This window comes from Candoia aspera, chromosome 5 (genome assembly GCF_035149785.1).
Source record: "Candoia aspera isolate rCanAsp1 chromosome 5, rCanAsp1.hap2, whole genome shotgun sequence".
In the NCBI taxonomy this organism is placed as follows: domain Eukaryota; kingdom Metazoa; phylum Chordata; class Lepidosauria; order Squamata; family Boidae; genus Candoia; species Candoia aspera.
Window position 1 is genome coordinate 1,701,334 of NC_086157.1, and position 16,354 is coordinate 1,717,687.

A 16,354-nucleotide genomic window follows, 5' to 3' on the forward strand; every position below is an offset into this window, starting at 1 on the left:
GAATACCATACAATGTGCGCTTTAGTACATTCCTTGAGTTTGGAGGTTACTGTTCTTCTGTAAAGAAAGCCATGTGTTGTAGACTTTGAAAACTGAGGAAGTGGTGCTTATGGTAAGTAGAGCATTAAAATGAAGATTCAGGTCATGCATAAATGCATCACTTGCTTTCTTACCACTTTCTTACCGTTTAAGACAATATGTTTGATCTGCAGTGACAAGCTTACATACGCAAGGCACTAGGCAATATATTTTTGTCATCAAGTGATAATAGTTATGTAAACAAGGGAACAAGGGAGCAATTGTAAACTGTGTGTCTGTTCCATTTTTTTTTTTTTGCAATATGTTTTAATTCATTTCCCGTTTTCTTATATATAGATATAGAGATATATATTTTTAGAGACTTTCAGTTTTCTAAAATGTCTTTAGTGCTTCTGAAAATCTCCAAGGGTTAGGCAAGAAAGGAGTCCCTGCTACACAGAAGAAGAATGAGTGTCTGTGTCTTTCTCATCAAAGAGCAATCCTACATTTCTGATGGATGACGAACTTGGGTTGTTTGGGCAATTTTTATTTGTACTAACATTGATTTTTTTGTAGACTGACCTCAGTTGTGTGAAGATAGTGCTGTATCAAAATATTACAAACAAACAAACAATAATAATACTAATTTATTAAACTTGTATGCTGCTCGACTTTCAGTGACTCTGGATGGCTCACGACAAACAAAGAAATTACAATCAGATTGATAAAACATTAATGATAAAATATGACAAGTGCCATAAGTGAAGTTTAGTGTTTTTTTGTAGCCCAAAGACGTGAGCTGTTCAAATAAAGCTTCTTCATCATGGTCTCTGATTCACAAATGGGAGTTGTATGTCTGGCTAATAAGCTTCTGGGGTACAGATCGTTTCCAGGAGAAATCTACTGTCCATGATCCCTACCTAGAGGGCAACTTTAAAATAACTTAAATCTTTGGCTTACATGTGCTGTTCTTGCAATTCCTGCTTCCTTAGCTATGTACTGTATGTAAACCAAGTTGTAGCCTTCACAGTGAGGTGAGAAGATAATGGAGAGGAGAGGATAGATAGAAACACCATGCACAAGCTGGAAGGTGGGAATTTCCAAGCTATTTCTGTATTTTACAGTGCCAGTTAACTACTCAGTCTTCATATGTTGGAAAACAAAAAAGCAATTTGCAAATCCTGTTGGGTTTTTTTTGAAAAAGGAAAAGGCGAAATGCTTGGTCAGTTTTGCTGTGAGTGAATAAACTCATTTTGAACAAAATTATATGTTTGTACAGTAACAGTTGAATCTAATTCATATTACATTTTCAACAAGGAGAAAGTGTTCACGTTTGCCTAGCATTACAGTGTAAACCATAACATCCAATTTACAGAATGCCAAGCAATTTTATATGTCCCTAAACAAAAAGTAACCAAGATCAATAACATTTATTCAATTACTTTACAGAGCGAATGGATGGATGTCTACTGAGGAGGCAGTCCTGTTGTCTTTAAAAGGGATGCTTAGCCTGCAGTTTTGTGGAGCTCAGCATGGCTTGCTTCTGAATTGGGCAGTAGCTATGTGGCAGGCAGATACCTTGAATTTTAAGAGCCAACTGTCATAGAAACATTGAACAGGTTGTTCTCTTTGCCCAGGGCAAAATGAAGAACTTGTTTGTGCCTGCTACGCTATTATTTAAGGCACAAGTAGGGTGGGTGGAGAATGGAAAAGAGAAGAATGGGTAGATAGGAAGCAAAAAAAGAAGCCAGGAAATCCAGAGAAGAGAAAAAATAGAAATATCCCTCTTTCACTGCCTTTTTGTACGGGACTGGGGCCCATCCTCCCTCCCTCCCTCCCTCCCTCCCTCCCTCTCTTTCTTTCTTTCTTTCTTTCTTTCTTTCTTTCTTTCTTTCTTTCTTTCTTTCTTTCTTTCTTTCTTCTTTCTTTTTCTATAGCCACCCATCTCAGCAAGTGACCACAGCTGAAGACAGAGGATACCCAAATCAATCAACACAATGAACAGTCTTCTTGGTTTCCCAACTAGGTGCCCTGTTGATCTGACCTACTTTTTTCCCCTCCGACACTGTAGGAGAAAAAATGCTGAGAATTTGAACCTCTATAATTTAAAGATTGTGGACAAAGGATGCTTATCCTGATACTCAGTCACTCATCAAAATCAGCAGTAGGCCTGGGAGAAATGGGTAGCTCTCGCCTTCTTAAGGCATCAAAATGAAGAAGGAAAGTCCTTACCTGTTGGGAAGGTCCAGGGCTTGGCAGTTGAGTTGTTTGGCAAGAATGATCATACCCTTCCATAAATTGACCTAAGGCATAATTAAACTTAGTTTTTCCCAACTGAAGTTGAATGTGTTGACCATAATATTTTTGTTCTTTGTTTTTTGCCTGCATGTGCCAGCAGCTGTCCATCAGAACGGTCTCTCCATGAACCAAATGTTGATGGGCTTATCACCGAATGTCTTACCCGGTCCAAAGGAAGGTGATCTGGCTGGCCACGAGAGTGGACATGATTCCAAAAGAATGCACATGGAGAAAGGTAGAGTGCGGGTTTAAATCATTGTTTTATTATGCTGTTCTTCATTCTAATTCTGTTATCATTTTGGTGGTTCACAAGAGAAAGACATTAGTGTAAAAGGAGGAGAGAGAACTAACTTCCTGTCTCTTTCAAAAGATAACATGACTTCTCTTACAGGCTCATGTAGTACATTAATTATGGTAATAATGGAGAAAATAAGTGGCAAGAATTATTCAATAATGCTGTTATGAATAGACGAAAATGATTAAAATCTCACAATGAAACACATACGAGAATAGCAGCCCTTATCTCTTCTTTTCCACTTCTCAGATGCCTGTTCTTTAGGAAGATAGTACTGAGAAATTATTTTAGGTAATTGGGGAGGATCTGAGGTGGATCAAAGAAACAGTCACTTATATTCAGCCGATATGAGATAACCATTGATGGCCATGTGTTGGGAAGGAAGAGAAACTAATTTGCTTAGCTCCTGCAACTGTTAATAGTGTAAAATGAGACTGGCGGATATCATCTAATTTATTTTAAATTTAATCAGCCATATGACTGAAAATATATGAGCTAGATTAATGTCTATTAGTATTTCTGTTGATTATTATGCCGTCTTATTTGGATTATACAGGCCTTAGGTGCCTTTTTCTCTTATGGAAATATTAACCGATGTCTTTATATTTAGAAAAAATTACAGTAATACAGTTTGGGAGGCTAATTTTGTGGGAATGATACATAGATCTGTTTAAGCAACGTTTGTGTAAAAAGGCAAAACCGGAGAATAGGGTCCAGCTCAAAGGCAACAGCTTGCTAGCAACGGAAGGCAGAGCCCCCATAAGTAAGTATTTCAGGATAGAATTGCTGCAGCAATAAAAAACTGAAAGAGGGTGTATTTTGTGGTATAACTTCATGGATACAAAATAAATAAATAAAATTTCCAGATCTGTCCTGTGTGCAGCTACTGAGAGATATGGAAAGAGAATTAAAATCTGGACACTTTCATTCTGGACAGGTGGCATTTTTAATAAGATTACACTAAAAATTAATGAGAACAACATTTCTTTTATACAAATCATTAATTTTGGTTCATTGCACACACAGCCCGCAATGGCTCCTTGCATGCTTCCCCCACGCATGCACTTAAATCCTGCAAATGTTATCCAGGCTGAGAGAGTGATATAAAACTGACTTGTTTTCGTTTTTAGGAAATGGTTTGGTTTCAGCCCATTTGCATTTATAATACAAATGTGCCCACCCTCAAGTTAAAATGTAGGCTCCCATTGAAATAGGATTTCCAGTAAAAGTAACAATTTTTTAAAACGTTCCAATTAAATAATGTTTTAACGTAACAAGCTTGGCTGGAGAGTGAAATCTTTTCCCATTCAATCTGTTGCGTTTTTTTTCTTTCTTAAATGGCTGTTGTTCAGGTCACAGATTTCTTTTGCCCCTTACAGTATTACCCATCTCCCCACCAGCACCTGCACCACCACCTTCTTGCATCTCTTCCTCCTGAAGTGGTTGTTAATATTCATGGGTTATCTAGATTTATAGGATATACTAAATTAAAAATTGTTTTTTTGTCGTGACTGCATTTATCATAGCTCCTGAGCTGGCCCTGTAACTTTGAGGCCGAGCTTACCTGTTTCACTTACAGATATTTGCAGAGATAGTTATTATCTGCTTGCATTGTTACAGGCCTATAGCTCAGATAGGCAATTTGGTTTCTGACCACCTTTAATCATTCAAAGTCATTAATCATTATTACAGGTAGATAAATTAATGCAAACTAAATAGATGTGGGCATTTGTATCGTTAGATAGAAAATGCCTTGTCTGCATCACTGTCTATTTAAAAAACACAGACAAAAAACCACATTTTTGAACATTAGTCATTAACCATTTATATAATACTCTGTTTCCAAGCCCCTCTCCCCCCCACCCCCCAACACACTGGTGCTAATCCATCAATAGGAACTGAAATGACTTTTAATAATTACAACTTGGAGGTGATAGGAAGCTCCGTCTCCAGAAGAAGCGCCTCTTCTTCTTGTTCCCTTTTAAAAATCATTATCCAAAGTTGCATATGAAGATGCCATGAAAATGCTGAAAGAAAAGATCGCAGAAATGGAAGAACAGAAGGAGCTGGCCAAAGTTGGAGGAAGATCTTAAAGGTGTTCCAGCCAATTATTTACAAAATCTTATTTTTTATAAACACAGATGGGCCCTTTCCAGGGCATGCATTAATGTTTTTTTCCCCTCCATGCTATTGGAGGGCAGATATAAGAAGATTCTATACTTAGAAAGATTCCGTTTATGTGGCCAGATTGCAATAGAATCAACGGGTCACATTCTTCTACGCTGCCCCTTCTGTGAGCAAGCCAGACTCTGAAGGATAACTCTACTTCAAACATTCAATAGCAAATAAAGTAGATAACTAAACATATAAAACTTATTATTGATAAAAGTTACCTTGATCAGCTCAACAGTTTGATAGATTTTATGTCTATAATTTTTTTATTCCATCTTAAACTTACCTACTTATGGATACTCTGCTGTATTTTCCTTTTTTTGTACTGGTCACTGACCATAATAAGGTTTATTCTGTTCTGTTCTATCCAGAGTTGTGGAAGATTATTAATTTACAACCTGTGGTACACTTAAGGAGTTAAAGGAAAGTAAAGCAATATGCATATGAATGATTTAAGGACTAGGATAGGAAGAGAATAGCTTTTTGCATTCACCAATAAAACTGTTGACCAGCAAGGCTTTTGCTGAACTCCATCAAATGGTTTCACTGATTGAAACAACCTTCAGTTGTTAGTATCCAGCTGCACAGTCTGAAATACTTGAAAGTACATGTAATGGAATTGTAGCCCAAGGTTAGATTGTGGCTAATGGAAGAAAACTTCTAGAAGACATTTTGCCATATATTGCTTGCAGAAATAGAAAGGGGAGAGATAAATTAAATGACAGAGTGGATAAATGAATGGGTAGATAAATGAAATAGCTCCCCAGTCTTTAAAAATATGAGGTAATTAGCTAAGGGGGAGAGTTGGGATGCTCAGAGGAATTAGCCAGTGGTTCATCACAGTTATATCCATGTTATATTCACTGCAATCAGAGGATAGCTGAGACGCACCTTTTAAAAGTTTCTGATCCTACAAGGTTTTATGACCATAGCAGGCCATGAAACACTTTGGCTTTTTCAGTGGGAAGACTCTGCAGGGAAGAGACAGAATTTTGAAAGATGCTGTTCCTTCCAACTCTGGAAACTGAAAACTAAATAAATACAGGGAGTGTATAAAATCAGGCCCCATAGACAATGTCAGGTTCTGTGGACAATTCATTATATAAATTACATTAAATGTTTGAATTGGTTGCCATTCTAAACACTTCCTCACTCGTTTTATGCATAGCCTTTGAACATTCCTAAATACAGTAATGTTTTCTTTGAAATCCTCCTCCTCTTCCTCCCCTCCTCCTCCTCCTCATCTTGTTTTGGTGCAATTAGATAGAATAAAAAGCAAGACTGAATTTTAGCAGTTTTGACTGTTCTTGGTTTGTTCTGTTTCTGAACAGATTGCTCATTTTTGTTCTTCAGGTGGTCAGTTTGTAATGACAACATGGCTCATGAGGGCAACTGAAAACAAACCATAAAATAGGTTTCATAATCAGGTCTCTGCCAGAAGCTCCACTGGGGGGACGTTGTCTGGACTCAAAAGCAAAGCCGACTCAAGCCTGGTTGGTCTTGGACAGCCAGGAAATAAAAGGGCTGCAGAACAGATGGGAGAGTAAAACAATATTCTGGAAGGAGACAGCAGCAAAGCACTTCCATAACACCACCCCAAAATTAGGTTCTTGAAGAAGACCTTGCTATGAGCATGATCATTTTTTGATTTGGCTGATACTGTGACATGAATACATTTTTCGGACCATTAAGTAAATAGTTCTTTGTTGCTGGCTAAATGTCATGCCAAATAAATTAAATCTAAAAAGGACTTTTATTTTTGAATGGAAGAACATTTCCCCAAAAGGCCATATACACACATATCTACAAATGCACACCCAAGTGAATCTCTGAGACAACTGAAAAAAGTTCATTGTTCAACCCCATGCTTGTCACTGTGGGCTAATCTCCCTACCTATGAAGGGAAGGCTTCCATACTTGTAACTGAGATGCTGCCAATGTCATAATACTTCATGAAAAATTTCTCCAGGCATGTTTAGAGATGGGTAGGAATCAAAATATCTTTGCATCCCTAAGCTGTTGTCCTCCATTTCTGATTCCCTTCAGAGTTTCAAGAAAGAAATATATGGAAATGTCCAAGTTTAATACAGTCCATGATTATGTTACCTCTTCATTTTGCACTGCTAAATGTAAATGCATAATTAAGAGCATCTGTGATTGTGGGGGAGGGTGTGTGTGGGAAGGATGAGTCATTTATGTTTGGAGTTTCTGCAAAAGGCAGAACAGGTTGGATATTATGTGCATAATGACATATTCTCTTAAGAGTCCCCCAACACTAAAACAGCTCCTTTAAAACTCTTGAAGTTGCCTAACATCTGAACTGAAATTTCAAGCGAAAAACCAGAAGTTTAAGTTACTTTCTTCACTGAGACTTTTAAGTGATTTATAAAACAATATAAAGATTTAAAGCAACAAATCTAACAAACAACTGCAAATTCATAGCAAGTATGATCCTAATCAGTATATTCTGATTAGGAAACCTGTTTTCTTGGCTTCTCAAGAAGAAAGCAGAGAAGAACTAAAACCAAAGTGGATGGAATCAGAGACTCAGGAATTTAATCTTTCATTTGTGCAATGTAATGATTTGAACCACAGCACACTTTTATTTTTGGTGACTGGTCTACATAGACCCAACAAGAAAAGCAATAATTTATAGACAATGCAAAAAAAAATCTCAACCAGGTCATGTATATTAATTTAGTTTCCCTTATTGTATTTTGTACAAAATGTGTTTCTATAGTTCCTTTCCACTGTAAAATGGCATCTACATTTATGTTCCAACTGCACTTTTCATGCACTAGTTGTGACTGCTCTGCAGCCTAAATGTGTGACTACCCTGAGACTGGGCAGAAGCTCAGTCAGGAGAAAGATGCAAGAGAGCTTTTGTCCTTCCTGATTGGATGGAAGAGTCCAGTGGTGGCATCTTGTGAACGGGACAGCAGGAATGCAGAGAATGTAAACAAGCATCTCTCATTGGTGGCACTACCCAAGTCTCTTCTTTCGAGAGCCCAGCACTGCAGGACAGTGCAAAGAGTTTGAGCATCCTGGTCATTACCACGTAGAAGAACCTGTTCTTCACAAAAGAGCAAGGGAAGTCCATTGGGATAAGCATGGGATGGAATGGTGAATGCTTTTTCAGTTGCCTTAGAGATTAGCATTGGCTAATTTATGCGTGCATTATTCTTTTTTTTCCCCCTAAATAGCAATCTGTAGCTTAAATTTTGTTCCAAATCCCGAATTAACTGCTCATCCACACAGTGAAAGTGAGGAACAAGATAGATGCTCATTTGAGAAGCCCTAGTCCAAAGCTATGATCCAAAAAATTAATTAGAAGGTCTTATGATTTAACGCTGTGTGGTACCAAGTAAGAATTCACAGTAGCCACATAGTACGGAAGTAGATTTTGATGTAGTAAATCTCTCTATAGTTGATGTGTGCTAAAGACTTTTAATTACAATCAGCCTAACAGGATCATCATATATAGCAGTGCTGAAGATTTTCTGGAGGCATTCCTTTTTAGGCCATATCGAACAGGACTTTATTATCAAGAGTGATTTTGGAAACAAGAAAATAATCTATTCCATTAATAGGACATACTAAATAGAGATCTAATTATTAATTAATTAATTAGTAAATTATTAATTCCTTTTGTACTGCCCTTCCTCGCTCACATTTACATAAGTGTATCCAGATGTGCACTTGCACACATAAAGAATTATATTTTCACTCGGCTGCACGCTGGCGGTTGCCTTACGGTGAGGGACATACAACATCCTACCTGCTTCCCATCCTTCCATCAGACATAACAGAATGAGTCACTGCATTGTTGTCGGCTCTGTTAATCCATGGAAAAGTCAAAGCAATCTTAACCAGTGGTGAGCAAGTTTTTTTATGTCAGCTTGCAGTTCAGAACATCTTAGTATAATTAAATGCACTATCGGAAGATCAATTATTGCTCTGTAGATGATTGTTATTGTGGTTGGTCCAACTTCTCAGAGAAGCTGAATGAACTTTTCAAAGCTATTTTTCCCCCCTTTTTAAGTGCCCTTTTTCCCCTCTCTTTAAATTTTACTTTTCTGATTATAGTGTTCCTACAGATGCAGCTTGTATCTGATCATCAGACCATTCTGGACAATATCAGTGAAACTTTTTGAACATGTTTAGATTGCCATTGTTATCAGTCTCTTCCAGGCCCAGCAGAGAACAGGGAAAAGTACAATTGTTTTAACTACTGTGAAATTGACATATGAAGCTGAAAACCAAAAGAAGCTTTCATGGGATTTTAAACACTATTTTCTTCCATATGCCATCCCAATTATTATTTAGATATTACATTCCTAATTTACTGTTAAGGTTGATTAGAATTCAGGCCTCTCCAAAGCATTGCACCAAAGGTCTTGGGCTGTGGAAAACATTTTTATAAAATAATCCATTAATGCAGAGGAGTGCAACTAAATTAGTTAGCAATTTGCTGAGCATGAATTAATGAACAGAGCTTCTCGAAGCTCCCAGAGTTGTAATTTTCATAATAACCTCAGACCTTTATTTGGCAGGTTGTTCAGTTTTTTTTCGTTTGAAGGTTTTCATTAGTCTAATGAGGACTATACAAGGGCAAGCAGTCAGCACAATTTACATGGGGAAGCTATCATAATAAATGAAGCAATTTGAATAACATGCAAGGGTTTATGCAACAAGATAAGAAGAGATTGTAGAGCGAGATTTAGAGGTAACCAATACATTAGACCAACTAATAACTGAAGTAATCCCAATAAAAGGCTTAAGCGAAAGGAATGAAATTAATGTTATATACAAAACTGTAATGATATGATCCATGATTCATTAGATTAATAAAAGTGTTCAATTGTTTTTAGTGCTTTCAGCTTTTAGACACTTTAATTAGGATTGTTCACTGGGTCCACTTGGCTTAGTTAAGTTTTAGGCTGTGACTGGCTTTGTTTTGTTTTGTTTTTTGTTTTTCAATGGCATTTTTGCTTTTCGTCTTTTTCATTTTTTTTATAACCTTGGTGGCCATTGAATTAACTCCGGTCTGTATGGAAATGCATTTGGAAGAAAGTAATTGCTTGTTTCTTTCTTACTTATTTATGTATTTGCAGAACTTTGGACTCGATGGGCTCTAAATGGTGTACAAAATATATAAAATTGTACGTATTTGTGTCTACAAATACAATATAGTGCCACGTGGGAGTACAGTAGACGGTGCCCCACTCACTCAAGACAGCAGGCCATTCTAATCTCTCTTACTCCCTAAAGGCCTTTCAGATGAGCCAGTGTCTAATGCCCTTCTGGGAAACCATGAGGAATGGTGCTGCCCTTGCTGGCATTATGCCAGAGTAATGTTTAACCTTTTGAGATGAGTGCAAAACATTTTAAAGTTAATTCCTCCAAAACAAACAAGCAAACAAATATTTGCATTTAAAATGGTATTGGAAGTGTCTTTTTTTAATTATTATATTTTGTATATTTCCGCCATTGTACTCTGTGTTCTTTGGAATAATGGACTGCTTTATTTTTTTAAAAAAGGTTTTGGTATTTAAATCTTTACCACATCTTTGTTTCTATCAACATCTCTTACTATGCATACCACATCTCTAACCACCACATCTCCAATTAAACCCTGCTCTGTTTCTTCAGATAATGTTAGACCTTCTCTCCTTAGAAAATGTGCATTTTTCTCCTTTGCTCTAATAAACCCAGGAACCATTCTTGCAAATCCATCAGCTCCATTCCTTGAAAAATCTGCCTTGGTTATAGCAGTGAATCAAGCCAACCACAAGGGTCCTGGTGCCAGATTAAATAGTTGGATGAATGGCCACTATAGGAGGTAGGACACAGCCTCTGAGCATTATTAGATGGATTGTCTTCCATCTTCTTTTTCATTCCTCCCCCTCTTCTTGATTTCCATCACTGAACCATATAAGATATTTTGTTGGATCTGGCCAGATGTGTTGTCAAAGATGTTTACACGTCACCATGTTTGAGAATCTTCCTGGTCTTGCCCAACGGCTGCATTTAGTGGTGGTGGTGGTGGGGGGTTCCCCTCCCAGTTTCAAAACAATCAGGACAGCTTATCTTGCGATAAGGGCTAGTGATATGTCTTACTCATATGCTCTTTTGTCATGCCTCATATACTAAGAAGATCACCAGAACCAATGAGAGTCTTGCCAGTAGCAAGTCTGGCTCCTGTAAACAAAGATGCTTCTGAAGAGCATCTTAGAAACATTTTGCAGGCAAATACCAAGAGATTGATGTTTGTCAGACACAGAAGACGAGATACAGAAGACGCTAAGTGAGTGTCAAACTATAGAAACCTAGTGACAGTAACAAATGTGGAAGAAGTGAAGGAGACTTTTTGAAATTCTCCTAATGAACTTTGGGGGGGACAATCATAGGAAGCTTAAATCTCCAAATCATTTTGCCTATTATTTTCTCATCAGTCCTAATTACTCTTTTTTAATTGGCCAGTCCTTGATGGATTGGCCAAACAGACTTGCCCTCAGAAAAAGACCCAGAGAAACTTCAAATAAAATTACAAGAGTGTGTAGCTGTCTTGCCCTTTGCATGACAACAGGGCCACAATATGACCTCCGTATGTTGTTACACTTCAGGAACAATGATGTCCTATTTGCTCAAGGAAAGGTTTAGAGAGAGCTATGCACATATCTGGATCTTTAGATAGTGCTGATGGATAACATGATCAATACCTGATTTTAATTATAGTGAAGCAGGCTGGGGGTATCTCCAGCCATCATCATCCGCATGCAATATCTTTCCTAAGCACTGTGTGACAAAAGGCATTTGTAATTATATTTACTTCTGAAGGATTATGGTTCATAGTTAAACCAAGAGAGGCATCTTGTCATTTTCAGAATCTGTTAAAGGTGACAGAATCTATTTTTCTGCCAACTTGTGAAGACCAGGCAGAGAGCAAATTTGCTGTGGTCAGCTAAGTGTAACCACTGAGCAGGAAAGTGAATTTAATAATGCATTATTGTTCTTCACTGAAGGTGAACTGTTACAGTGCCTTTGTTACAACAGACTTTGCCTGTGCTTAGGTTTCCAGATGCCGTGCAGATTACCTGATTAAAATCTCTAATGCATGATAAAATATACCAAGTAGGCTTTTGTATTAACTTAAACACATCAGGTTTTGGAGGACTACTGGCACTAAAGCTAATTGGAAGTATTTACTACTTCATTATACAATGCATATTACAAATAAGTTTTTATTACAGGGAAGGCTAAATGATAAGGAACTGTAAATTTACAAGGCTTACAACTACACTGTGATTTTTCAGATAAAGAGGGAAAAGTTCAGCTGGTTTTGGTGGCATATCAAGCCTCTGAGCTTGATAAGTTGGTAGCAGGCAGATGAAAAAGCATAAATGGTTTAGCAACATACTTTGGTTTCCTGCCAGCTTCTTTCCATCTTTTGTGAAACACGTCCTTTCAAATCCTCTTCTGGAGACTGAGTCTGATAATACTTTTTCTGACACTGATAGTTTTTCTAGCTTATTTCTGGATACGCCATTGATTGAGAACCTAGTTACATCCACATGTAGAAAGACTGAGCAGTGAAAATTCTTCTGTAGTTTATCCATTTCAAGGCATCCCTAGATCCAGGGAGCGTTCAGACAGGCAGCTCCGCATCTACTGTTTCAGGGTCCTCCAAGGCTGGGCATGAACTAAATTGCAGGTTCCCAGAGACTTGGATGGAACTGACTCTCCTGTAATTCAGAACGGATGGCTGTCACGGACAATTTATGGCCTCTGAGCAAGTGAGAAAGACGTTGCAGGATTTAGACCCAGTCACACTTCCCTCTTACACTGCCACCTGCTGTGTAGAGAAATCCTCAGCTTCTCTTCCTTCCTCATCCCATCAACTGGAGATGGATGCTTGTCTACATCCTCTGCGTTCCAGCTCTCCTGTTAGGATGACTCCCATGGAATTAGGCTGGGGTCTTTCTGCCATGGCCAAGCTTTGACCTATCAGGAGATTTCTTTCTGCAGTATTAAACAAATGTATCCCTTCTCACTTTTGGTCCACGATTAAGGACACTTCTGTGGCGGGTATCTTCACTCCTCAAAAGCCAGCAGCTTTTTTCTCCTGCCGAAGAGGAAGTTTCCCTAAGTGCCCTGCTCAGCTTGCTACTTTAGCTTTTTGCAGCGAGGAAGATCTCTTTGAAAAGTCAGCCTTCCCAGGGGTAATAAAGGACAAAGACACTATGTGGTGCAGAACAAACAGGAGAACGAAACCAAGGGGCTGCAGCTTTCAAGTGGGGAATCCCAAGAGGGGAGAAACCCTGCCAGTAGGAAGCTGGACGTTGCTACGTTTCCTCTGACTTGAGAGCTGAGTCCATGACCTTGTGCTGTGCTGGGAGGGATGGCAGGAGGGCCATGCTGATCCGGGACTGGCACAATTCCCCTGTGTGGATGGGCAAAGCAGTTCTTTTTAAATTTAATTTTTTAAAAAAATAATTTTAATTCCCTCTTTCTCTTCAGGGCTTCTAAGCACATCTCTTTGCAAAGCTCTCCTCTTTACGTTGGCCATACCTATCATTTTTTTCTCAGTCCGCATGTCTTTGCTTTCCTTTCTCTCCAATGCAACCTGCTTTATTTTTCATGTAATCCGGCTGTAATAATTGAGTTGTTCCGTAGACTGCGGAGCGGGTGGCAATTTCAGGCTCAATGCAGCAATTCTTTAATTTTTTTCCTGCTGAGATTCAGAATGCGGCTTTCCCAATAATAGGGGCTCTGTCTTCCTTTCTGGGAGAGAGGCATTTATTAAACAATTTCAAATTAGGGTATTATACGAACACAAGCCCAGCATACCAACACATGTGCTTGAATTAAAGTTAGCAGAAGAGGCACCTGTCTTAAATACAACCACAGACGATAGGAAGTCAACGTACAAGCAGAAAGAAGGGATTGTAGAAGGAACTTTTAATTTAGAACTGTTAGTATACTAAGGGGTGAAGTTTTTTTTTTTTAATTTTGCAATATAAAGAAAGGATAGAGTGACATTAGTCTCAGAAGAGACCTACCAAATCTCTCCATAAATGCTCTGGTTTTGCAGATTATAAGCAACACATATTATCATTTTTCTTTGTGTATTTATTTCCACCTGAACTTTATAAAAGTCAGTGCAGAAAATAATTGCCCCATTGTTTGTTCAAACAGAGCATCTCATTTGCAGACAATTATAATTCTTCTAACTAACCTTGTTTTGAAATCACATGGAAAAAAAAAGGCCTTTCTAGAACGAAAGGTTAAGCAAAGCAACAGCCTCGCAAATAACGTTGTCAGATTCCTAATCTGATGTGAAATCTGCGTTGCGTCGCGTTGTGTGAAGAATAAAACGGACGCCCGGCTGTTTCTTGTGGTGTTCCTTCTGTTTGTGCTGCTTGCGAGCAGCATATTTTACAGGGGTTGTGACAGATAAGCCTCCTAATTTGTGGAATATTTATTCTCCCCGTATTTGCAAACCTTTTAATGGGCTTTTTTCTTGAGCAGCCCCTCCCCAGTCACCTTTCAAAATGAACGCAAAAAGGTTAAGCAAAGCAGGAACCCAGCAAACAGACTAGTCCAATTTGTAATCTAACGCCGGGATCTACTGTTTGCTTTACGGAATTACAGCAGTGCGGCCTAAAACAGATGCAGAACACTTGATACTGTTGCCCCACTCTAACACAAATGACTTGGTTTTTACTAGGTGGATAGTATTTCCTGTGTTCCCTAAGAAACTCCAGAAAGCACAGATTAACAAAGTGGAAAAGCCTGGTCAGCTTCTCGGCCATGACCTTGGCAGTCATACAGAAGGAAATTAGTAGAGTGAAGTGTTTCTCAGCTGCAACTGCAACCCCAAAGAGCAATCAGAATTTTCCGAAGCAAGAGATGGGCTGGGCGACACTTCTGCTGCTCTCCTTCCTTCGTTGCAAATGCACGGATGTCTCAGCTAAGAATGTATGGTTTGTTTATTTAACCTGTTTATAGGGCCACCCGTCTACCCAAGCACAAATAAAAGCACCGATAGCAATCCGTAACTTCGAAAAAATGGCATTAAAATAGAAATAGTAATAGCAGTCAAGGCCCCTAAAAATATCTTGCAACCATAACAGGTAGCCTGCGCCTACAGCAGATGTCCATTAGCACCCTGGCATTAGTGCCTGGAGGAATAGTCAACACTTTATGGACTTGTGGTGGGTCAACAGGGTTGGGACCGTCCGTATCTCAGGAGGAGGCTGTTCCAAAAGACAGGATAGCATTTCCTGTGTTCCCTAAGGAACTCCAGAAACCATAGATTAACCACTGTCCATGGCAGTGAAGGGTCCACCACCAATATTGCTTCACCAATAAGACTTGGAGAATACCCACTCTGTCCGAACTGGTAGAACAGAAACCACTGGGGAGACGCAGTCCCGCAAGTAACTTGAGGACTTTGAAAGCGACAGCCAGCACCTTGGCTTGCACCCTGTAGGCTACTGGGGGCCAAGGGCAGCTCCATATAGAGCACACTGCAATAGTACAGCCGAGAGGTGACTAAGGCATGAGGAACTGTGGGTGATGCCTCCTGATCTAGTGTCAGCCTTCCCAGGTAGACCAGACAGGAGACACGATCAGATGAACTAATTCCACTTTATTGTAAGGCTACGTTAACAGAATCTTGCAAGTCTGAAAGTACAATTTTCTCCTTTACAGCCGGAGAAACTAGGGAGGGTCCCTCCTGAGCCTCTTTCTCTTACCATTATGCAGCTGCGGGCTGTGCCCTCTCTTATCTGATCATTCCTTAGGCAGCATCTCTTCCCCCTGACTCCCAAGGTCATTCCCACAAACCATTACATCTAGGAATGGGCACAACTGGTGCAATTGTGCAAAGCCTTCCTAGCCATGACTGCTACCTGTTCTTCAAGCAAAAGCTGAGTATTCAGGAGAACCCCCAGGTTGCACACCAACTCTGCCTGTGATAGTGTATTCCATTCAGAGTCTGTCTGTTTGTTTACTTACTTATCACATTTATATAGCCGCCTATCTCACAGCAAAGTGACTCTAGGTGGCTTACAATAAAAACAATCACATAATCATGTTAAAACAGCTACAATTAAAAGACATCAACAATATTAATATTGTTTAGAGACCAATTAATATTATTAATAACAAGATAGTGGAGAAAATCGTTAAAAACAATTTTAAAATCAATGCAGCCATCTCATTAACTCATTGCCTTGAGATCCCCAGGCCTGCTGATGCAGCCATGTTTTAAGGGACTTCTGGAAGGATGTCAAAGATGGGGCTAACCTCACCTCGGGAGGGATGATGCTTCACAGGGTGGGCACCCCGTCAGGAAAGGCCCATCGTCTCCTGGGTCCCGCTGGATGAAACTCTCCCACAGATGGCTTCTGCAGCATACCTCTTCTGCTGGGCCTAATGGGATGGGCAGATGTAATTGGGTGCAGGTGGTCCCTCAGATAACCCAGCAAATAATGGAAAATCACTAGGTATGGGGGACCCTAAAACTCACAGCCATTCAGTCCTGTCTTCTTCTCCTGGAAGAAG

General features: G+C 39.2%; 1 protein-coding gene across 5 annotated transcripts in view; it reads left to right on the forward strand.

The window, feature by feature from the left end:
- DACH1 (dachshund family transcription factor 1) overlaps positions 1-16,354 on the forward strand; it is a 304,668-nt gene that overhangs the window by 217,406 nt on the left and 70,908 nt on the right. For 4 of the 5 annotated variants that reach the window (XM_063304540.1, XM_063304536.1, XM_063304538.1 and 1 more), the window contains exon 6: positions 2,414-2,551. In XM_063304540.1, coding sequence (XP_063160610.1) covers positions 2,414-2,551 — 138 coding nt within the window. The remainder of the gene's footprint in view (positions 1-2,413; positions 2,552-16,354) is intronic. The other variant, XM_063304541.1, reaches the window with a different exon arrangement.